Source organism: Cuculus canorus, chromosome 5 (genome assembly GCF_017976375.1).
Source record: "Cuculus canorus isolate bCucCan1 chromosome 5, bCucCan1.pri, whole genome shotgun sequence".
NCBI lineage: Eukaryota > Metazoa > Chordata > Aves > Cuculiformes > Cuculidae > Cuculus > Cuculus canorus.
The window spans coordinates 44,596,609-44,622,260 of NC_071405.1; the positions used below are offsets into that span (position 1 = coordinate 44,596,609).

The 25,652-nt window shown below is 39.4% G+C and overlaps 1 protein-coding gene across 2 annotated transcripts in view; it reads right to left on the reverse strand.

The window, feature by feature from the left end:
* The window catches only part of LRRC56 (leucine rich repeat containing 56), a 75,161-nt gene that overhangs the window by 26,383 nt on the left and 23,126 nt on the right, over positions 1–25,652 (reverse strand). The window contains exons 5-7 of one of the 2 annotated variants that reach the window (XM_009571943.2): positions 22,117–22,281; positions 9,725–9,812; positions 2,722–2,782 (exon numbers count right to left, since the gene is read on the reverse strand). In XM_009571943.2, the coding sequence (XP_009570238.2) occupies positions 2,722–2,782; positions 9,725–9,812; positions 22,117–22,281 (314 nt within the window). The remainder of the gene's footprint in view (positions 1–2,721; positions 2,783–9,724; positions 9,813–22,116; positions 22,282–25,652) is intronic. The other variant, XM_054068256.1, reaches the window with a different exon arrangement.

Genomic DNA, 25,652 nt, shown 5'->3' on the forward strand with positions numbered 1-25,652 from the left:
CGGGGAGGGAGGGGGATACATACCACGAATTTACAGCTAATGTAGTTCAACCACATTCCCCATCAAAGGAATCAGAACTCCTTCAGGAACTACCAGGAAAAGCCAATATTCAAAATCACCAGCCCAGCAAGCCTTGCTTTCTCATAGAAAACTGTAACACGCGAGTACCTTGATTCCTCACTGCCAGAACATCCCTCCTTTGATTTCTATCCAATGGCAAATGGCAACACACATCTCAGTATCCTCACAATTTAGGTTCCTCTGTGATGTTGTCAGGAGTAAATGTTTAAAAAAAAATCAGTGACTAAATTCAAGACCATAAATCTTTATTTTGACACCTCCTTATATGTGGTTTGCTATCAAGAGAATTCTTTCCTCATTTTCAAACTGAAAAAAAAGTTTTAATTCCACTTCACCCTAAAATAATTAGAAAATTCTACCCTGCAAGACAGAATGAAACAAAAAAATTTCCTATTTTATTACTCATTCACGCATGCATACTGACAGTCTCTTGTTCATAATGATTAACCATAATAAATTTTTTTTCACATAACATAGCATGAAAAGAATGGCTGCTTTTAATGTGCCAAATATATATGAAACATCCTCTATCTTTTGCCTGCTTTTACATCCTTATCTTCTTTTCAGTAAACAAACCAATTTTCCAGTCTATCCTTACAAAATATTTCCTGTTACCTGCTGCCTGTTTTCAAATTACAACTACAATGACTCTGGCCTTATGGCTGAGAAAGTCTGAGGGAATTACTTTCAGTGAGAAAGAAGAATTTTTTTCTATCATCCTCAAAAACTTCAGTTGCAAGGGTTTGGTGAAATATGACAAAATAACCACTTTTTGGACAGAATTCAAACATTAACAAGTTTCATTCAGAAATAGGATTTCTAAATATTTTTGAGTAAAAGGCAACAGCAGCTATGTTACATTAGCCATAGCAGACATCGCCATTGCTGTGACAGCAATGTTGCTTAATGGGCATTAAATTGACATGATGCAGACATCCTAAAATAAAGTTCAAGTACCCAAGCTGTGCCTTCATGGTCTATGCCCTTCAATGACCTGCGTTTATCAATGACAGATTGTTAAAGATGGGAATTAATAAAGGAAAGCTATTGTACTGTACCGACTGAGGTCTGGTCTGGGAGAGCTAACAGTTTTCTCCTTCCTTTACCTATTCCCTGACACATGCATTTAATTGGCACACAAAAAGCATGCTTATTTAAAGGAGGAGTGGGTAGCTTCTCCTGGGCTTTGTGTGCCTGGGAAGCGTCACGACATTAGACTTGATATTCAAGCCAAAATATATTTATGCTATAGTTGATCAAATCAAAACTCAACTTGACATCAAATGTTACCTGCATCCAGAACCATAAAGAATGTCAGGTCACAGAAAATGGTTTCCCAAAACTTTTCATGACAGAAGTTAGAGCCTCAGAATACAATGGGATGTGCAAAATTCCGCTAAAGCCCTAAGTCAAATAAACTAAATGTTTAGTTTTCCTGAACTGCATCCTGTATTCAGTAACAAAAGAACTGGTCAAAACATTTTTCACTGACACATTTTAGGAGAATATGGATTTTTTGCAAACAAAAAAAGGTCTTTTTAGTTTTTTTTCTTTTTCACATGATATAATGTCTTTTGATAATATAATTTTTTTTTTTCACCCACTCCTTACTCCTCCATTAAAATAATGGAGTAATTTCATGTTTATGACAGTGGCTGGTTGCCATTAAAATAATTGCAGAAATGTAGAATCACCACTTTTCCATGTTACGGACTAGAAAGTGGAAAAAAAGTTTAGACTGCAAATACTTCATCTCACCGGTAGAACAAGGGAAAATAAGATTAAAGTGCGACGACTGAAGTTTGTTAGCTGCTTCAGTGACAATGCATGAGACCAAGAAGAAATATTGCCATTTCCTATTAGGGAACATGCTCTCTTTAACAAGAATTAGAAAAATCACTATTTTTTCCCCACACCTTTAGCAGATAACATACAAAGCCAGAGAGCAATCTTGTTTAAGATAAAGATGGACTTCAACACAGCCATTTACTGATATGAACTGTACTTTTCCATTATGCATTAATTGCTAAGGGTAATAAAGCTATCAACACAGTAGAGAGAAGATGGCTCTGCCTCCTCGTTGCGATGGTTTTCACTTCTATCTTCCCAGCCTGCCAAGTCCTCAGTTCTCTGGGAGAAAACAGGTAATGCTTTCATGGAAGCCAGAGACATGCAATCTTCATAGCAGCTCTCATAAACCTAACTTCATTGACTTCAATAAAGCCAAAGTGATTTTCATCAGCTGAGGAACTGGTCTGACCTGTACAGAAGAGACTACTGTGCACAATAAAAGCCCCAAAGCCGAAATGCTCTGAAATCAAGCACCTAGACATAGATAAGAGGTTAATTTCTAGGTGCTTTCAAATTTGCAACAAATTTTCATGGATTTCAGCATCGCAGGAACTTCCCTGGTGGCAGACTGGGGCTAATTCACAGGCATCATTGTAACTACATTGATTTATTTCAGCTTGGGTACTGTTCATAAAATTAAGTGGTTGTGGTGTACATATGCACGACCTAATCCATTATCATGGTATGGTGAAATGGAAGAAGTGAAAGCAACAAATCAAGATTTTATCACTTAAATAAAATTGAGGGCTGTTATTCTTTATGTTATTTCAATTATCATTCATTTCTTACCTCACAGACACAAGCAAGCTATTGTTCAACTTCAGTTCTCTCAGATTAGGTACATAGGCACCTATGGAAACAGAATGAAGAATCACTTTGCAGTCCTGGGACTGCATGTGAATACATGAAACTACTGACAATTAAAAGGTGAAGCATCTGATTTTACTTGCATTTCTTACCTGTTTATGCCAGGTCTGTGCTGGACCTTTTCTAAGAGAATTAACGAGATTATTTCACTCAAAAAAAAATGTCATCCTTTGCATTTTTGAACTATAAATGTACTGTCTGAAGTACAACTCAATCATTATTTTAGGAATCTCTTTCTGACAATTCTGGCAGAGCATCTTTCCACACAGACAACACCAAAAACTGGCTTGACTGGTGACTGTTTTCTTTGGTCTGATTCCCAACCTTTATGACTGTTAACTGAAGAGGTAAAGGGTGTTTCAGAGTATAGCAATCCATGATCTCTGATTTCTACATAATGCTCTTGTCTCTCTCCCCCCAAATTTTTTTTCTGCCTGTTTAATGGCAAGTAGTGATGGGTTTACTGGATACATAGCTAAGTAACAATTCTTCAAAATGTTATTTTGAGTCAAACAACAAAAGCATAATTTCCCATGTCACAACATCATCTTTTATAGCTCTGATGTTCCCAAAATGCTAATTATGTTTCGCAAAGCATTGCCTTCTCTGTTTGATTTTATGGATGTGATCCATTGTTCACTATTCAATTGTACGAGTTTCATATCTACAAAACTCCTAATATTCTGTTTCTATTACTTTGATGTTACAGCTTTCTTTCTGTTTCCAAGAGACATTTTCCTCTTTAGTGTCTTATACAGATATCTGTGAACCAAAATCATAGGCCAAATCCCTCCACGCTTATTTGGATATAAGCTAAGGTCCCAGGAAACATTCGCTATTGACAAAAGCAAACTTTTACCCATTCCACAAGCAGAGTTTACCTACAGCTGGCAAGCATCCTTCAGTATAACATACAACAAAGTAGAGGTAATGTAATAATTTTAGACAGACTGAATCATTGCTAAGACATTAAAATCTGCTCTCGGTAAATATTTTTCTGAATCCTCTGAGTAATCTCTCTTTGGCAAGTGTGATGTAGCAGTGTCCAGAAGAACATTATTTCAGCCCTTTGCAAAGGATCAAAAGAAAAAAACAAACAAAAAAAATTAAAAGAGAGAAAAAGGGAGTGGGATCTCAAAAGTAAACAAAGGAGGTCATGTTGTTCATCCCATTTCCTCAAGTAGAACATCTGCATCTATGGCAAAACCATTTTAATAAATTATGGTTTATTAGAAGCATTATCTATATCTAATGACATCTGGGAATGATTATAACCCACATATTGATCTTCATGCTGTAAAGAAATGTCATTGCAAAGCTCCTTAAAATATTGAAAATTCTGAACAATTGTGCAATTTTTTAGCCTTATTTTTGAATCATTCTCCATAACTCACAAAATCTAGTATGAATTATAACACACTATCCTCACCCTGCAGGGTATACCTTCTCATGTATGGCAACAAAATAATTTGGAGTCCTGAATAAGGACATACTAGGATCTCTGTTAATTATTCACAGCAGTCATACTAGCTACTGAGCAAAGACTTCCACAGATATTATCCATGCACTAAGAAAATCCCCACAGAAAAAAAATCAAAATCTACATTGAAAAAAACCCCGATATAATGTTTCTGATTAAAAACTTAAAGCACAGAGAGATGAAGTGACTTCCTCCAAGGTGTTAAAGGAAAGAACAAGGAGGATGCAGTATCCTCTCCAGAAGTGGGTAATAGCCTTGCCAGGGATTCGGCCAGAGAGGCTAAATGTTTACTAAGCAAAAATGTAACACTGTTGCAACGCATTACAAAGGTACTGGGTTTTAAAAACTAGCATTAAGCCGAAGATTTGAATGAGGAGTTGATGTCTAGCTCAAGAGAAATGGAGAGACTTGCTCAAGAAAATGCTTTCCATTCAATGCATTTAGAGATGGTTCAGGAAAAAACCAAATATTAAAGGATTGAAAGAGGCAGAGTGACAGGTTGAAGATAACTATTTTCACACTTGGTTATTTCATTATTGTAACACAATCCTCTATCTCAGACATTTTATTGTATTTTGACACAATCTGTCCCTGGGAACTTGTAGAGCGTTGCACTCTAATGTGCTGTTTACTAGACTGAAATAAAAGTACACCATGTGCAGTGGTGCAAAACTCTGCCAACAAGACCTTAGCAATACATTTCTCCAATTCTGCAGGTTCTTCCCTCTTTAAGTTTTATATTTGACATGCAATCTTTGTTTGGTTCTAAGAATTCATTATCCACTTTATTTTGCTGGGTTTTATAGTCCTAATTCCTTACATATCGATTAGAGATTGGAATATTAAGTTAAGAAGAGAAAATTTCAAAACGAAGATGATGAAATAAGAGACGTATTCAAATGTAACAACATACACCTAATTTTCTTAATTTTAAGCCTCATGGCATTGTGTCATCAAGGACACAATTTATTCTTATACTAACATAAAAATACTCTGAAATATCAACAACAGTAATTTCTAATACTAGTTTTTAAAGTACAAACAGAAAATCCTCATCCTGAAACTGCCTTCATACTGTGTAATTTCAATTTTTAAGGAGGAGAATGGTCCAGAAAAATGCTGATGACCACAGTACAAGGCTGAGAATTCAGAATAGTGAGCAATGCTATCTCACCTGTCTACAACTCCCTTTCACTGAATAGTCTTTTTGCTATATGGCTCTGAAATTACTAACAACTAACAACATACTAGTGTTAAACTATTGTACTGTACTATCCCAGGGGAACAAAACTAAATGAAGAGAGAAAGAAATCGAAGTGTAAGGTAGGTGTTTGATACCTTTTCTTTAAAAACAGTCCTAAAATCAAAGTACCACTCAGAATTTTTTCATAAATGTTTTAGTTTGGTCCTCCAATGCAATGTGTATTCCAGAAGAAAAGGCTAATTATGCTACAAAAACAAATCTTTCCCTGAAGACAACTTCCTTGCAGCTACTATATTTAGAGCCAGAGACCGAATTTTCCAGATTAACAACTCCACTGCTGAATAAAAGTGATACATGCACATTCAACAACATTGCCTTAACTGCTGTACATCACAAGGAGGGCAGCAATGCAGATGTCTTTCTAAGCTGTCTTGGTAGGCCAAGTGACATTTAGATAACTGACTAGGAGTAAGGAGAAAACAGGCTAGATGTTGGTTTTATTATAAGCTACAACACTTATATTTATAACACTTGTTTTTTACATTATGATGAATTCTTTAGGTAGCATCATATATCTTGTTTTTCTATTGTTAACAAAAGATCATCGTGGCTTGACATATTACATCTCCTGGAATACGGATTAGTGAAAAACATACACAAAAGAAATGACTGACAAACGCTTGCATTGGCAGCAGGCAACCTACGTATTTTGTTGATCCTACAGTACAAAATGCGTGTGTGAACACAGGCTGCACTCTTGTAGCAAGAGCAACCTGAAGGGTACATGAAACAGGCTATTTAATTCACTTCAGCTGTATTTTATCAAGTGAGATACTTCACCTTGATGTTATTTCCACACATGTTCTAAATGTGCATTTTTTGCACATTTCTGGAGTGAACTGGGCAACATGGCTGAGGATAAGACTGCAGCACTTGCAGGCAAACCCAAGCTAGCTGCAATCTAGCTACCTGAGATGAGAAACTCAAAAAGAACGCATCAGTGAAGGGTTTAACACAAACTCCTGCCCCAGTGCGTTCTGGGACTCTTGGAGAGCCTGCCTAAGCCCTGTTGCAGCAGGTCCTGTGGAACCTTCTCAAGCAAGGCTTGTCAGTACCAGCTAAACCAAGGCTAGTGTGGGCAAGGACGCATGTGCCAGACTTGTGCCTCCAGCCTCCACACTGGCTTCCTGACCATGAAAGCACCTGCCACTGCAACACTGGCTGCCAACAAATGTCTCCTGGATTCTCATCCAGAATACCAACAAACAGAGCAAGAGGAAAGAGAGGCAATGATCGTGCATAATGAGTGCCTACTTCTGAACACTTAGAGGAGAGCTTTTCCTTGATAAAACACATGCAAGGGAAGTGCAGTCTGCAGACACATAATCAACTTAGCCTGGCCACCAGCAGGCAACAATTCAATAAGTAACAGTGAACAGCACTGTGGGTAAGTTGATTTGTAGCTACTAAAATCACTTAGAAATAGGAGAACTATATAGTGTCTTAAATTACTCTATCCTGTCATTACTTTCGGCAGGGATTTCTATGAGCTGGTTGTGAATGTAGTCCCAGATCTCTCAGCAATCAAAACTGAAGAAATAAGCTAATAAGAACGAAATAGTCCATCTGTTTGAGTATGAACTGAAGCCTACATGCAGCTGAAGAACATAACAGTCAAGTCCAACATCTGCAAAATGGGATACGAGACTTGCCAGGAAGATTCACTGTTTTGCCTGTTGTTCAGCAAGGTACACTGAAAACAAAGAGCTAGAGATTTCAGCAATTACCTCAAGCCCTGCTAAGAGTCAGATTCAAGTTCTGCCACAAAGCTTTTCCTTAATTTTCAATCTAACTACATGAAAATATTTTAATATCACTCTTTTTGTCTTTTAGCCCACACCTGGTCCCTAAGAAACAGAACTGCTCCTCCCTACCATGCCCCACCATTGTGTAGAGGTTGACCTGACAAACTGGGGAAGGCTAGCAGGATGACAGAGTTCAGCACATCTCAAAGTAGAATGCTTGTAAGAAAAAGTCAAGCAATGTGTTTTAAATCACTTCAGAACTCTTGCTAAAGGAGATGTAGGCCCTCAGTACTTGTCTTACAGTCTGTGTATGGCTGAAAACACTGAAATGTTTCTCAAGAGGAAATTGCAGTGTAAATTTGGGATGCAAGTGCTGCAAGGTTCCAAGTGACCCAGAGTTATGTGCAATCTAGTAACTTGCAAGTCTTTTACCTGGCCGTTTAAGAGCTTGCACTGCCTATTTTATCTTTATACATAAAACAAATTAAAACAATATTGTTTACTGAGTGCTAACTGATCATCCAAATAAATAATTCCTTGATGCTAAAGATGCTCTTAGCCAGCTTCTGCAACTGAGGAACACAGTGAGAGCAAGTTTAAGTGATTTAACATGGCTATAAAGAAAACTAATTAGCCAGGTTTGGAATTCAAACAGAAACACCAAATTGCAGAGCAGTCCAGGCTGGAAGGGACAGCTAGAGGTCTTGAGCCCAGCCTCTGCTCAGAGGCAGGTCTTCTATGAGATCAGACCAACGTATTCAGGGCATGAAAACGTCCAAGGACGGAGACTCTAAACCTCCCTGGATACCCTATTGCTCAACTGTCCTAGAGATAGGAAAGCTTTTCTTCAGTCACACGGGAACTTCAGTCATTCCATCTGGTCTGGTTCTTACCCTACTCCTTCCCTTATCCAGACCCCTGTGACCAGAGACCAGGTAAGCAGCACACAGTTTCAGAGGCAGGCAACCAATGAGGAACACTTAATGAACCCAGCACCTTCAACAGAAGACTTGCTTACACTATTTGCATTGAAGGTGCAAACTGCCTTGCTATGCCTTAAAAATCTAGGCCTTATTCCGGGCACCTAAAGATCAGCTGTCACGTAAAAAACATAAAAAATGCAGTGAACCAATGATCACTGGCAGCATTAAGCAGCAAGCATTCTGCCCTAGCCACCTGCTGACATTTGCAAAGAGATAATCACAGGGAGGAAATTCACTTTAAAAAATAAAGACAGAAAGAAATTCAGAATGGTCTTGATGCTCTGTCATTCTTAAAAGCAGTGGGGACCTGCAACTGCTGGATGCTACAGCCCTCAAGGGCCAACTCATGGTGCAAACAGTGGGATATATACGAGATGTAAATTGTTTGCAACATGGGAATCATGCTCTGTATTATGTAAAAGTTGCAAAAGCCTAACCACAGGGAGCAGAAAGAAAAGGATCTATACCAGTAATGGAAAGGAAAGGGAAGGGAAACAGAGAGTGAAAAAGCTTGTCATAGCTATGTGAAATGGCATAGGAATGGGAGCACCACATTTGAGCGTTGTAGAAATGGCATTTTGAGATTTTCTTACCAATTGGAGGGAACAGGACTGATTGAATTATGATCTCTGAAAGAAATGGATGTAATTTACCTTAAATACCATCACCCACTTTTGGGGACGTGACATCTTTCAGCACAGAAAATATTACCCTGCAGTAGTTACTCAGCTTCAATGTAGAAAAAGACAAACTTGACTGTGAAGGAAATCCACATATTGCTGGCAGAAATGACTGCCAATACTGGAAAAAAAAGAAGGTTTCTTATTCTCAGTGTTAACTCTGCTACAGAGGGAATTCTTTTGGTACTTCCCTACTTCCCTAGTACAGTGATGATGACAGAAATGAAGCACGAGCATTAAGGCTGTCTGGGGCTCATAAGAAATTATGCATCTTCGGGACCTTCCTCAAGCACATCATCCAGCACAGCTTGATGAGACAGTACAGGACACAAAGACAGGCCTCTGGTAGCATGAGCAGCCTGATACCACTAGTGATTTCTCAGCCACAGGGGAATCTCACAGTGGAGGGAAACTGAACTTTGGCTACTGCATGTTTGCTAAAGTAGTGTGAAGCACTCTACAGTGTAAGGTAATCAGTAAATGCTCATTTAGGGCTTAGAGACATGCTACTCCAGAGGAATTTGTCGAAACTAATTTGCTTTAGACTGAAGTGATGTCAGTCAACTCATTGACACAGTTCGCAGACCTATTTAGAGCCTCACAGAAGAAAACGGAGATTAAGGAGTGAGAGGCACCAAGGGGATTATGTTTCAAGAGCTCTTGAGTAGGACAGTACTTCACACTGGCTAGTGGTTTCTGAGTCCCCAGTCCTGCTTCACAACATGATAAAAGAAAATTTGAGACGTTGAGCAGAAGACAAAATATTTTCTTACCAAAGTTGCCCAAGCTGTTCTCTCTTGTATCTACTCGCATCTCTAGGGCCTTTACTTGCTGTAGATCATCTGCCCCTGTCAAAACTTTCTGTAAAGATAAGCAGAGATATATGTGTAATAAACCAGATGAAACAGGTGCAAAAGGGTGTAGAAAGACTTTCAACCAGTTCTTTGTCAACATACACTCCAGGTCAAAATTACTAGATCCTATCACATTGAAATAAGTTTATTATTCAAAGAAATTTCTTGCTTGTAGCTCTGAATTATTCTAGTCTCGTATAACTTCTATATTGTTTAAAGAGTCAAGGCTGAGTGTCATATTCAAGCTGCAAATGAACAACAGACCTACATGCCAATTAATTTCATTTAAACAGTATGTCCATGCTTTAAGCTTTTCATAAGTCTTGTAATAATCCTCAGGAGACAGGAAGCATTACCCTTAAGTGTTACCTGTAATCAAAAAGGCATGAGGTAGCAGAACTCAACATAACACACTGTTTAGGCTTTCAACCCTAACTTATGAGAAGGAAACATGATTTCAGCTCCTCTGAAAGGAGACAACACTAATGTAAGAATTAAAAATTCCTTTGAAAAGAAATAGAAAGCTCCACAATATTTCATTATTTCTGCAAGATCATTGGGCAAGGGTGTGTGTGTGAATGCAGGGTCTTCTCTAATATCCTAACGTCTGTTGATACTTACATATAGGTTTTGCCTTGGCTGAGATAAGCAGGACAGAAACAAGCAGAAGCTATACACAGAGGAGAGAGGGAAGCTCTAGGACAGTTACCGAAAACTGCAGCAAGGTTATAAAGTCCTAAGATGCCAGGCTGCAATTCCACAAACAGCTGAAGCAATCTCACTTTACCACTGCTCTCATACCCTCATACTTCCTGCTATGACCCAGCTCCTCTTTCCCTAGCTTCTCTCATTGAAACTACATGTCCCAGCCCTCCTTTGCAACACCTTTAGGTGCTCAGTGGATCCTTCCATGCATGAATTCAGTAAAGGACCATGAGGGATCTGTATCCCTTTTTTTCCCAATGGGTTAGTGGTTCATGGAGGAGTCTGAAACACTTGAGAGATGAGACAGAAGGCTTTTGTATCACAGTAATATGCTGAAAGAGCTGATGCTCTGCATAGTGATACAGCTGCTAAATTTTCACCTTTCTGTGCCAAGAGTTACAACATGGGGCTAAACAGGTCCACTTCAAAGAAATATCTGACTCCAGCATCAGTGTCTCCTCCCCAATGATGCAATCAACAGCATGGGTTGAAAAAAATATTGTCACCTACCTTTTGCCCATCTATTTAAGATGAAAGCAGGAAGTTTTTCAATCACCTCCATGTGCAAGAGACAAGTTTTCTTACCATTAAAAAGTTACAACAGTCTTTTGTTTAATAAGGGGGAAATTATTCATCAGAAGGGTACGTGTAGGACCACCTCTGTTGACGAGTTTTGGAACCACAAGAACATCCAGGTCATTTTGCAGGGAAAAACAGCAGTTGTAACATTTTTGCCTATTAATTAAAATTTGTATTGCGCACAAGTGACTGCAACTTCATTCACTGTGATGCTTCCACATCCTCTTAGAAACAAAAGACCAAATGCAGTCCGAGTCTAACTGAGATGACAGTTCAGAAGGGAATGGCTTCCTGAAAAGGCTGAGCACCCATCCTTGAAAAACTGTCTCCCTCTGTAAGGTTTTGACTCGGACTCTTAAGTAACAGAATTATCCAAAATCTTCATTGCTTTTGAATTGTCTTTAAAGCATTATTTTCTTAAACTTTGATTTTAAGCAGGCTGAGCCTAAGAAAGCTTCTAGATTTTCTTGTCTCCCTACTTGAGTATAAGAAACAAAGGTCTAAGACAAAAACTAGAGAGTCCCCAAGGGCATCTAGGAATGAAATTTACTTTTTATCCTCAGATGCAGGTACCACAAAAATAGTTTTGCCCCTGCAAAGAAGGCAAGTTTGCCAATTACAGACTGCTTTCTCCCCTCAAGTAAACACATGGTCTTTTATTGCAAGACACATTTTGCAGTAATCTTTTGCAGCCAATGACACTGTCTGTCATATACGACATGAGAGTACACGAGAAACAAAAGCTAGCTAATGTCCTGGCACACAATCATGCAATAAGATCACTGGACTTGGACACAAGCTTATGATTAAAGAAAGCTTCTCCTGAAATATACCTCCCCACTCCCCATGAAAATAGTTTGAAGAGACTACATCATTAGAAAACAGAATAGGAAGAGGTCTCAGAACATGAAATAAGCTCACAACCATACACTTTGTCAGAAAAGTAGCAGAAGGTCCTGGCACTACAAGGGGCCTTTGTCTTTCTCCTTTGCTATCTGCAAGTTCCCTGCGCACTGTCCTTCCCCTTGCTGTATTCTAGACAGCTTCCTTTCACAGTTCTGCTCCTTGTTCTCTTCTTTCAAAATCCAGGCATAACACTATACTCTCTCCTCTTCTGGGGTTCCCTATTCCTTTTCCTCATACCAGGGATTATCAATGTGCTTCTTTGCCCTCCTTTTCCTCTTTCAGTTTCACAATTTGTACTTTTTCCCCTGTCAGAGACAAGCTGCTTAGCGCATTGGTATTTTGTAACAGCAACAGCCAGAGCTGTGGTTACAGTGCTGAAAGCATTAACTGGCTGCCAGAACCAGCTCTTTGAACTATAAATAGCTGCCTTGAAGCATGTGCTAACAATATGAATCAGACTCCATGCGTTCTCCGTCTCTACTTCCCCATTTCACTTTTCCAAGAGTCTCTAGAAATTGCTGTCCTTCAGATGACTGATGCTAAGGAGATGCTTTGAGAGTTTGGAACCAATTAGCTGTGAGATGCAAAAGCTATCACGCTACATGAAGGAAAAGAGAAAAGCTCCTGAGTTGAGGATATGAGCTCATTTAAAGGCACTAGAAACACAGAAACCACAGGTGTTCATTGCAAGCTAGTCAGCAAGTAAAAGGCCGGGGCAGCAGTCTGAGAGAAGGTTATGTGGAGAACGGTTCCTGTGGAAGATAGTTAGTACACTCCTACTCCCCAGACACCTTTCCTGGCATACTGGTGCAGATTTAAGCGTGATATGTCTCATGAGTCACAGCTAAAATTCTGGCAGTAGGATGGGGGACATTTAGGGAAGGGCATGGAAACATTTAAAATAACTAACATACTTAGTGGGACCTCCCTTTTATGATATTGTTTAATATCAAAGCATAGGTTCCTTCCTAAAAATTTGAAAGGAGGGATATTTAGGAAGAGATTTGCTGCTATTGGGCAGCAAAAGTGGAAAAAGATCATGGCCAAACACATTGAAAGAATCATCAGCTTGGGCAGAGAGATGTCTGGCACCACATGGGTAGAAGTGATGCTAAATGACCCTGCATCTCTTCATTTGTAGGACCATGTCAGGTCTAGGGCAGGCTCCTGCCCTAATTCAGAGGTGGGTCCCTCTGTGGCTTCAGGTAATGATTGCCTGCTCACAGGTCAAAGGGCTGTTCTGACAGCCAGAGACAGAAGGTCTCTGCCTAGTTCCCAGGAACGCTTACAGACACGACTGTGCTGTGCCATCTAGGGATCTCTTTGGCTGCTTACAGCTACTCAGCTTCATTGCAGAGCAGACAAAAAGGGACCAAGAATCTGTTTTAGGCAAAGAGTTGGATACAGTAAGAGTTATTCTACCTCAAAAAGATACCTTGAAGAAACTAACTATAATTCCAGGCTGATTTTTGGTGTCCAGAGAGGATTCTGTTTGTCACTCACCTACTGTCCAGAAAGGCAAGTTGCTTTTAGATAGAGAAGGTAAACGTTTTCAGAAGAATCAAACATTAAAATCCTTCTGGCATGTGATGTTCAAGAAGGTAGCCTGACACCTTGATTTTGCGCAGCAAGTGTTATATTCCACCCTGAAATTGTTTATTTGAAAGGATAAGCTTCCATGGTAAAGCACTGGATAATTCTTTGAAGATGAAAAAATAAGTAAAACAAAGATGAATAAAAGTTCACTTTACATTTTTGCACTTCCTTCAAAATCGGAGTAAAACTATTCTCCATGAGATTATGCAGAAGCTATTGGTAAATAATTTAGCTAGTATTTTAAGAAGCAACTCCGTGATGGCTCACAAACCATTCCCATCATGCAAAATGTCTGGCCAACATCTAACTGGAGAGCGTGCAGCAGTTTGGAAAGTTTTTCCTCTGACTGACAAGAAAAGCCAGCAAGTATTCTGTAAAAATTGCAAGTGAAATCCCTCTGTGGTTGCACAGCTTCCCAGCTGGCAGAACAGTCACCTGGGCATGCTGGCAAACCTAGCTTAAGTCCCATTTGCAACATTCTGTAATTTCTTTAATTAGCAAATAATATCTGTTCAATTAAAGCCGGTGTATACAACTGATTTTTTCTCTTTTCCTTACACTTTTCACATACTCTAAGAAAAGCAGGTATGTTGCTGAAGATCATACAGAGTTGTGTGCAGTTGTCAGAGCACTTCCAGCTGAGCGTTCATTGAGCTGATCCTCGTTAATCTGGCTAAGACAGGAATTCCTGAGTGCTGAGCTTATTTTCTTTTAATCATAGAATCACAGAATCACCAGGTTGGAAAGGACCCACCGGATCATCGAGTCCAACCATTCCTAACACTCCCTTAAACCATGTCCCTAAGCACTTCATCAACCGGTTCCTTAAACACCTCTAGGGAAGGTGACTCGACCACCTTCCTGGGCAGCCTGTTCCAGTGCCCAATGACTCTTTCTGTGAAGAATTTTTTTCTGGTATTCAGCCTGAACCTCCCCTGGCGGAGCTTCAGGCCATTCACCCTTGTCCTGTCCCCTGTCACTTGGCAGAAGAGGCCAGCTCCCTCCTTTCCACAACCTCCTTTCAGGTAGTTGTAGAGAGTAATAAGGTCTCCCCTCAGCCTCCTCTTCTCCAGGCTAAACAACCCCAGCTCTCTCAGCCGCTCCTCATAAGACTTGTTCTCCAGCCCCCTCACCAGCTTCGTTGCTCTTCTCTGGACATGCTCCAGAGCCTCAACATCCTTCTTGTGGTGAGGGGCCCAGAACTGAACACAGTACTCAAGATGCGGTCTCACCGGTGCCGAGTACAGAGGGAGAATAACCTCCCTGGACCTGCTGGTCACACCATTTCTGATACAAGCCAAGGTGCCATTGGCCTTCTTGGCCACCTGGGCACACTGCTGGTTCATGTTCAGTTGCTGTCAACCAGCACCCCCAGGTCCTTCTCCCCCAGGCAGCTTTCTAGCCACTCTTCCCCTAGTCTGTAGCACTGCACAGGGTTGTTGTGCCCCAAGTGCAGGACCCGGCATTTGGCCTTGTTGAACCTCATGCCATTGGCCTCAGCCCAGCAGTCCAGTCTGTTCAGATCCCTTTGCAGAGCCTCCCTACCCTCCAGCAGATCCACGCTTCCACCCAGCTTAGTGTCGTCCACAAACTTACTTAGGGTGCATTTGATCCCTTCATCCAGGTCATTGATAAAGACATTGAACAGGGCCAGACCCAGTACCAAGCCCTGAGGAACCCCACTTGTGAATGGCCTCCAGCTGGAGTTAACTCCATTTACCACCACTCTCTGGGCCCGGCCATCCAACCAGTTTTCAACCCAGGAGAGTGTGCGCCTGTCCAGGCCAGAGGCAGACAGTTTCTTAACCAGAATGCTGTGAGAATCTGTGTCAAAGGCTTTACTGAAGTCCCAGAAGACTACATCCACAGCCTTTCCCTCATCCAGTAGTCGAGTCATTTTGTCATAGAAGGCGATCAGGTTAGTTTGGCAAGACCTGCCTTTTGTAAACCCATGTTGACTAGGCCTGATAACCCAGTTCTCTTGCATGTGCTTCATGATAGCACTCAAGATCACCTCTTCCATGACTTTCCCTGGCACTGAGGTCAGACTGACAGGCCTGTAGTTCCGTGGATCCTCCCTGCAGCCCTTCTTGTAGATGGGCACAACATCAGCCAGCCTCTGGTCCAGTGGAACTTCCCCAGTCAGCCAGGACCACTGGAAGATGATGGAAACGGGTTTGGAAAGCACATCCACCGACTCCTTCAATACTCTTGGGTGGATCCGATCCGGCCCCATAGACTTGTGGGTGTCTAGCTGGGCAAGCAAGTCTCTAATCACCTCCTCTTGGGTCACAGGAGCCTCATTCTGCTCCTCTGACTCCTGGGTTTGTACACAGAGGGAACAACTTTCCTTGCTATTAAAGACTGAGGCAAAGAAGGCATTAAGTACCTCAGCCTTGTCCTTATCCCCTGTCACTGTTGTTCCTTCTGCATCCAATAGGGACTGAATATTCTCCCTAGTCCTCCTTTTCTTGTTGATGTATTTGTAGAAAGATTTTTTATTATCTTTCACAGACTTAGCCAATTTGATTTCTAGTTGGGCCTTAGCCCTCCTGATTTTTTCCCTGCACAATCTCACTTCCTCCCTGTAGTCCACCCAAGACGCCTGCCCCTTCCTCCAGAGCTCATAGACCTTCTTCTTCTTTTTGATGCATCCCAAAATCTCTCTGCTCAACCAAGCTGGCTTTTTCCCCCGACGGCCCCTTTTCTGGAACATAGGGATGGCTTGTTCCTGAGCTGCTGGGATTTCATTTTTTAAGAGCGCCCAGCCCTCATGGCTCCCTTGCCCTGAAGGACTGTCTCCCATGGGACTTTGCCAACCAATCTTTTGAACAGTCCGAAGTCTGCCCTCTATACACTCTTAACACTACTCTTGTAAGCAAATACTGGATTCATTTCCATTCATGTGTTACTTGCTTTTCGCAGGGATTTTATTCCAAATTCCCAACTCAAGTATAATCTCTCCCTGCATAAAAAAAATAATGTCGCTACAAGTGTAACAAAATATTTCTTCTAAGAATAAACTTACTAAAACATTAATGCAGTTTTAAGTGATTCTAAGTCAGGGGATTTTCAATGAGAGGGAACAGCACTTCCCTGTGTTTCCATATGCAATCTTTCTTTCAAAATGGCTACATGCTGCAGGTACCCATAATTACAATATTTAGCTGCATTTCACTAATTTCTGTATATATGTACAAACAGAATCTTCTCTCAGCTCAGATGAAGAGATTAGGTAGGCGTTGTGTGATAAAGACAGATCTTCTTGGCTTGCATGAAAAGTGTGGGTAAGAACAATAATTATGAAATTTAAGTGGATGTAAAGAAAAGATGTCTTTATTCCTGTGCTGAAGCCTCCAAGTCACACCAACAGATTGTTGCGGTTTAGACCCTCCTGGCAAGAAAGAACCTCGATCACTCCTCTATCCTGCATCCCTGGTGTAATGGAGAGGAGAACTGGAAACAAAGGAGGTAAAACTCATGGGCTGGGACAAAACCAGTTAAACACGATAGGAAAGGAAGAGAAAAACAATAACTACAACAACAATATAAGGATAAACAAGCTGTTTTAAGGATTTGATTTTAGGATTTGCTTTCCCTAACATAGATATAAAAAGTAGTCATTCCCCACTCTTAATCCTCTTCCTTATCTAGCAATTAGGTGTAAGTAGCAACAATTGTTGCTCTGTGTTCTGTTGCTGAGCATGCAAAATTCAAAACTAATCTGCAATTTTATATTTGCTAAGCAGCTGTGAGTGTACGCAATTGAAAATCTGGTTTTTTTCCATATAAAGGCACACACATGCACGTGTATACATATAAATATAAAGATTCTTGATGACAATTTAAATGTAAGACATCAGATGCTTAAGTAGCAGGAAGACCACTAATATAACAACTACAAGCCTTCACTGCAATAAAGGCATTAGTTTTAGGATGAGAACACATAAAAGGAAAACTCTAAAACTAAATAAGGCTTTGTAATATTTTCCCTATTCATTGTAGTATGGTTAATACTATCTCTTACCTTGAGCAATTTGATCTAACTTTGAAACTAGCTGTGCTTTCAGCAGAAAGTTGACCTGGAAGATGTCCAGAGGCCACTTCAAGCCTTTCTTTAAGTTATTATTTTTTAAATGATTATACAATTCCAATGAAGGATTCAGCAGATCAAAATTCAGTTACTTCTATCTCCTTGACTCCACTTATCAAGATTTTGCACTTGCTTCCTTGCCTCCATTTTTTTTCTCAAATCCATTTAGCTTAAAACAGAGAGGAAACCTTCCTGCCAAGTTAAAAAAGCGAACGATTGAGTCATTCCAGCAAGAATCAAATCTGTTGTTCCAGTACCCATCCAGGATATTCTTCTGCCCATAAGGATAAGTACACAGGATATGAAACACACTGAGAAACAAGTGAGCAACAAAACTAAATGCCATTTCTCAACACATGTTCCTAAGTTTGGAAAACATAGTTAATTTCAGTAGGATCAATAAATAGCAAAATAAGAATATTTCCTTTCTTCTCTAAAGATCATGCACAAATATGAGAAGTTTTGATAATGTGACAATATCTGGAAGATTATTTGATCTTCTAAAATAAGTTCACGCATCTTCTGAGAAGTGCAGTGCTTTCTGTGGAAGCCATGAAAAGATGCTTTCTTTACAGACAGTGGGGAGGAGATGGCTGTTAATTGAACAAAATAAAAATGAGAATCAAGAGAGGTGGAGTCTTTAATTTCAGTTCCTCCAGCCCTGATGAACAATCTGTGCCACAGCCCAAATAAAATTAAAAATCAAATGTAATGTATTGTCCATTAATAGCCAATTTTCAGAACAAAGGGAGAAAGGGGAATTTGCCTGGTACTCTATAACTTCCACCACCAACACATAGACACAGCACAAATACAAGGCAGAGCAAATACCTGGAAATATTAATAGGACAAGTACAAATGGAAAAGCAAGAACATTCGTTCATATAGATGAAGATTAAAGAGTACAACAGAAAATTGATGTTGATACTAGAAGAAAGAATAAAAAGAACATCTAATGTTACCACCCCTTGCATCAAAAGCTTTTGACCTGTAGCTTGGATGAAGAGTATACAAACATAAAAGGGCACTACATGACATCACAGCAAGAGAGATGGTAATAAGCAGAAACTACAGAAGATGTGATTAATGGGGATATGAAATCACATGGGATTTGAAAGTGAACCCTGTGCTGAAATGAGGCTGCAGAAGACCACAAACTCTGCAGTGAATGAACATAAGATATAAGTGAAGTGAGGATCTGCTATGGAGAGGAAGAGAACAGAGAAGGGAACAGTGGTTTTGTAGAAGTTGCCTTACATGCTTTAGGGTCTGGGAAAGCAAAAAGAAAAAAAAAACAACCAAAAAACCCCCATGACAATAATCAGTTTAAGCCAAACTTTCCTCTTTGGAGGAAAACAATCCAGCAACTGGAAACAAAAAGTGAAGGACTACAAGTATCATGCCTTTTAGAGAGTCCTTAATAATGAGGACTGTTGATGGAGACCACTAACGCTTCCACTACTAAACAGTCTGCTATTCTCCTGGACAAAGGACAAAATGAGTAAAATGTGCAGGTAGAGATGAAGCCACGGGCTGCAATCCAAGGTGCCAAATCTTCACAGATCTTCACAGCTAGACCTTCCAGCCTTCCTGAGCTCAAGCTGAACTGGTGCAAGATAGAACATTGCAAGGTCAAGGAATAAAACTGAGTATATATATCTCAGAATAAAAACCTTCCTCAAGAACCTCCAGCAGGTGCCCAGAAATCTGCCTACACAACACGGCAGAATTGGTGCCTATGTCCTTATTTGAAAGTAAAATAATTTTACTTTAACAAGTGTGTATTTTAAAAATCTACTAGCATCCTTCTCAGAGCACTTCAGCGAATGCAATCAAAAGCTCCTTGAAGAGTCACAACTAAAAGACAATCAAGCAGATATTGCAAGAGTATTGATCTAAAGAAAACAGTCTTTCAAATAATTTGGTTATCAGTGGTATGCGTTTCTGTAAAAAATATGCACATGAAAACATGTTTTGGATTAAACATTTGAACAGTGTCTCTATTTTTACATCTGCAAATTCAGAAGAAGTAAATTTATGGAAGCAGTGGTTTTCATTTGATCAATACAAAGTACAAAGAATAGGCATGTTTGATATGTTATTAAAACAAGCTGTAAATGTTAATGTTTCCTTGTCAATAGCATATTTTTTTTCCTCTGAGTAGGAAGAATCCCAGCTATGCTAGCACAAATCTTAGGTTCCAGAAAAATGAGAACACTATGCATCTATTTAAAAGAGCCTTTGAAGTGGAATTCCTTACAAATTTTGATACACACAATCTTAATGAGGTGAGATTCAATTAAGTTCAAGAGGGTACACATGAACAATAAAGGTTTTCTCCCTCTTTTTAAAAATAGTCTAGAATTGTGGGAGAATTTAACTTCTTATCTGTGTTTAAAAAATACTACAAAATTATGAACTGCACTTTCATGGGATCTAGGTAGCATTGCCTTATATAAACTTATATAAACTTATTAAACTTATATAAATTGCTTGCAGTTTACTATGAACTAAAAGCAGTGGAGCTTCAGAAAGAGAAGAATTTCATGTTGACAAAAGAACTTCCTAAGGGTTTAATTCAGTTTTTTGAAGTCAAAGGGCTAATGGGCTTTGGTTCATGCCATAGGAAAACATACTAATCTGAGAGCTTCCCATTGGATTTATACAGGGTATTATAGGTATTTATACTGGTCAGGTTCTATGCTAGATTTTAAAACAAAAAAGACCAAGAAGTTGTCAGAGATTCACATGAGCCAAAAGAAAGTGAATGGCATAGGTCATAAGATCATATATATCAATTATCCTCCAGAACACTTAAAATATAACCTCTGCAGAAAGTGACTTTTGCATCTACAAACATTTTATAAATACTAAAAGACTTAGCTAATAAGGGAAGATTAGAGGCCCAACACAAAAATAACAAGACTAATAAAGAACTAAGAGTGGAGGGAGAGAGACAAAGAGATGGTTATAGAACATGTTCTAACCTGTCACAGTGACACAAGGCTCAACTCAATCGCTTCACCCAGTGTGAGTGGATGCATGTACAAATACAGACATTTTCTTACCCTTGGTTGGAAAATACTGGTGTGCAAGAGTGAACAGTGAGTTAACATCAAGTTTCTGGTGAAAATTAAGAAGTTCACTATGAAAAGTTTTCAATTATTGACTGAGGCTTACAGTGAAGAGATCCAAAAGATCAAGTCAGTGCTCAAAGGAACCATTGTTTGCCTGTAGAAGATGTGAAAGCAAAAATGACAGAGAACTTCAACAGACTTTCAAAAAATTATCTGTGGAATTGCTTCGAACATTGCTAGCGTCACATGCAGCTGTGTGTCAACTCAGAAGGGAACTGTTTTGAAGGTGATCACAGTTGATTTTCTTCATTTGTTAGATAAAAAACTAAAAGGCAGAGTCTTGATTTTCTTTTGGTTTTTTTTTTGTGTTGGACCTGATACTTCTGAAAACAAGTGCACAGTCAAAACTGTGACTGATACATAGGGAGTGGCACAAACCTGCAGCTGGAATTCACCCTCTACACAAGCTAGTGTCTTTTCATCCGTGCAGTGGATACACAGAAGATTACAGACATTGTGATCACCAACCTGCCCACTGGGCGTGTCTGAAGCACAGCCCTCGCCCCATCTGTCTTTCATTAATTTCTACCCAGGTCTGCAACACACAAAGCAGCAGTTTCTCCTGTTATCTTCTGCTCTCAGCTCTCCCTTCCTCTAGCAGGGGTAAGTGAGGTTATTTTCTCAGTTCCTACACATCCCAAAGGAGTTCACCCTTAATTAGTCCTGAGCAAATACAGCACAATATGCAACCAAGTATTCTTTCATGAGAGATTGCAGCATGTTACTCTTTTTCCAACAGGCTGCAAGCCAAAATCATTCTCTCTGGTAATAAAGGAACGCGGCTTTCAAATGTGCTTTGAAATTTCACACGATTTGATATATATATAAAGTACTTACAGCACTTGCAGAGTATTTTAATTGGCTCTTTAGCAGGACAGAGGATTTCACTAATTCAGAAAAAAAGTTGTGCTTTTAAAGTTATATTTCCAATCTCTAGAAAAAGGTTAATGAAGAAGGCTTTTTCTAATGCTACGATTCAAGGTACTCCAGATGGCATTAATGAGATCTGTTTAAATTCTAATTATGCTACCTCTACTTTTCTTCACACTGCTTCAAGAAGCCTGGCAATAAAGACAGCAGCATTCATGCTTGGAACATTTTTTATATGAAACAAGGTGCAAAGAGAACAAATATTTGATAAATTTCCATAAGACAGACTCTACTTTATGGAGAAGTTTAACTGTCAGACAGGCAACAACCTGCAGTCATCACAAGACTATTAAGGTTAAGTTATTACAGCTCTTATATGCCATTTTGCCTCTCTTACTTTATAAAAAAGTTGGAAGTCTACTCACTAGTTTCCTGGGGGAAAGGTATTCATCCAGAAGTAGCTCTCCATCATCTTTAATGAGCGGACTGGGATTTAGGTTACCTCGCCAACTCAAATCAGTCACTCGGACTGCAGCTGAAGCTGAATGAGAAACTGTGCCAGGATTCGACCTCAGCTCCATTTCAATATGCTTTGAAAAAAGGATAACAAAAGATATGATTTCTTTCTATTTTTTTTAATTTACCCTTTAGCAAAATTTATTTTGACTCCCATTGTAAGTCAGCTAGTGCCTATGCAGACACAGGTTTCCCTAATCAGAAAGAACACAAAGCAATGCATCATGTAATATATATTCTTCCTTTTCTTCAACCTCAAGAGTTATCCCAGTCCCACACCTCATTCAGTTTTGAGTGTAAGGTTTTACAGCAAACTATTGCATGCAGTTACACAAAACCCCAGGTGTATCTATGGCTCTGTACAAAGAAGGCAATCAACAACAAACAGCTTGGGACACCATTCCTCTCCAGTCTTCTCACTAATCCACTCGCCCTTCTCTGATGGCAATGAACTTCCTATCCACATGGGCCTCCTATCTATTCACCCACTCTTGAGAAATGTGAACAGGGTAGAGCTGGATTTGGGAACTAGGTTCAGGAACCGGATTCAGGAAAACAGATGGGGATAAGGAACAGACAGATGGGCAAGGTCCTCACTGAACATCAGCCATCGAAGAAAAGAGCTTGACCCTCACATGATCCCTAAGCTTTATACTAAGGATGATCTGTATGGCATCGAATACTCTGTTGGTCAGTTTTGGGTCACCTGCCCTGTCCGCATCTCCCTGTAGGTGTGACTTTTTTCATCTTGGTGATAACAACAAATATTAAGTGTTAGCATTTCTAGACACAGACACTGTCTGAAAAACGTTAACTTACAGAAAATTACTTAGAAGAAGTTAGAAAATTTGGTCTGCTTTAGCTCAAACCAGAACAAACAGCCATCACTTGTCCAAGGAAATTCAAGAATTGTATGTGATATGGAAGGTATCCTGGCATTATCTTTATTTTCCTAAGAAATAATGATTTTGGATAATAACTGACTTGGATTAGAACATCTGCTATATAACTGCTGGAATACTTGACAGTTGCACAAGACTTCTGTTGGACCATGTGCAAGTACTGGTGGTTCCTTCTAATTCAAGCAAGGATTGTTATTATCCAGAGATCATCCTATTTGATATTGGAGCCAAGTGACACAAGAAATCACTGCTGTGACGTGTGAGGGCAAAACATGGTGAGATAATAGCAGGATTGTGTAGATTTGGGATGTAAAGAGTTAAACTTGCAAAAAACAAATTATTGTTTTCCTTTCTTCAGTCCTCACTATTACATTTCAGAACGTCCTCCAATCTTTGAAACATATGTTGATAAAGCATTTACTTAAGGTTTGAAATGGAGATCGATCTGACGTAACACTTCCAACTCTATACTTACCACTATTGATCTGCTCTTGGAATTATTGTAACATTGGATTAGCAAGGAGAAAATTATTTTTGTTACAAACTGTCTGGGATCAAATTGAGTTACTGTCAGTAAACAAAAGTAATTTTTTTTTTTACATGCTTTCATCACTTCAAAACTTTCTCCAGAGAAGAAAGAATCTTCTGAACATGGATCAAAATAGCATTCTCCACATAAGGAATATATAAAAGCTAAGAATGCAGGAATTCTAGTGGCGAGGCACTAATCTTACAAAAAAAAAAAAAAAAAAAAAAAATCCATAAACCTCTAAAATCTCCAGCAGTGTGTAGGAGCAAGAAGGGGGCCTGGCATACTTGTACCTCTGCAGATACAGGAGTCAGATTGCCCATTTTCATTAGGTTCACCTTCCTTTTTGAGACAGGTAAAATCATTCCAGTAAAGCCACCTCACTCACTCATTTAAAATGCTAAAAAACAGGAAATCTATGGCTCTGCCAAATGCATAGGACAAGCAGCCACTGACCCAAATCAGTGTTTACAATAGTGGGACAGTGTAAAGGGACTGGAAAGACTTCACTCTCTTTGAAGAGTTCTGAGAAGTCACGAACATGAATATTTACTCCACAGAGAAGATGGTCACATTGGATATATGTTGGATCTATATGCTGAATGGTAATGCAGATCACTCCTGCAAGACTTTGAGACCAACAAGGATGGAAGCTAATCGCACCTAACACAAACCTTCAACAATGAGAGAGCAATGAGAGAGCAAAACAATACCGGTAAGCATGTGAGAGTATAATGGAAAAAGAAAAAGGCTGAAAAATAAGGGCTTGTCCATGTGAACACTGAGAACAATAAAAAAATGAAAGAAATGAAGGAATTGGTTTTACAAGGCTTGGGTCACAGGTTTTGGCTTGGTAGACTCTTACATGCACAGAAAAATAGAAGCAGATAACCAGTGAGTGCAGGATAAATCAATGGCCAGAGCAGTGAGATGCAAGATCTTGAATTCTACAAACAGTTGATCTGCAAACTTTCCCCACTGCTGCCACTCTCCTTTCCAAAATGAGTATGATGATAGTAAGCTATTCAATCCACAGACCTGTTGTGCAATATCATTAAAAACTGCATGACATTTTCCACATACGTAGAATAATATAGCTAATAAAGATCATTATTAAAACTAGATGATCCTTGGAACAACATGCTATTCAAAATCCCTGCAGAATACTGTAATTTGCTAGAAAGAAATTGGCAGACAATATTTATTTGATGATCTTAGGGTCCAACAAACTGGTAAAACTCCAAGATCTGATTTTCCTGCAACAAGATGTACTGGAGAGTCAATGAGAGGATCATATATTCTTCATTAAATATACATTAATACGCATTCAAATACAGCAATTGCCAGAAATGTTTGACTCCATATTAATTATGGCTTCTTAAGTGTGGGAAAGACTTAAAATGGGAAAGACCCTCTGAACTGTGTAACTAGGCATGATAATTTCTAATGCGTCCTTCAAGACACTACCTAAAGAGCTTGTCCAAGCAGTTAGGCTACCATCTAAAAACCAATCCTGGTACATATTGATATCCCATATAACAATGAATCTCTAGTCCTTTAGGCCAGCCTCTCACCAGCATCTGTGACCAGCTCTGTGACCACCCATGCCTTCAGAAGGCTCCACTGGACAGGGAGAAGAACCATTTAATGTAAGGCACTGCAATCTGTATGCTATTATCTTTACGTCACCAGTCTAAAAATTGCCTAGAATAAAAAACATTTCAGAACCATCATGCTATCTATCCTTTCATGACTGGAAGATTGCACTGCAGACTTCTATTTCCCTTGCCCTGCATAGCTTACAATAATTTTTGTTTAATCCAGAATCACAAATTACAGTAATGCCTGTACTGTACCACTGCCACAGAATGAAAACAAAACAAAAAAAATATCTGTGTTTGCCAAGGATTTGACAAAAGGTTTGGTTTATAAGTCCCAAGGGAACTATGAGTGCCCTTTAAGTAATTTTGTGCAGGAGCACTACAGATAACCTCTCTGGAAAATAACTGTTTGG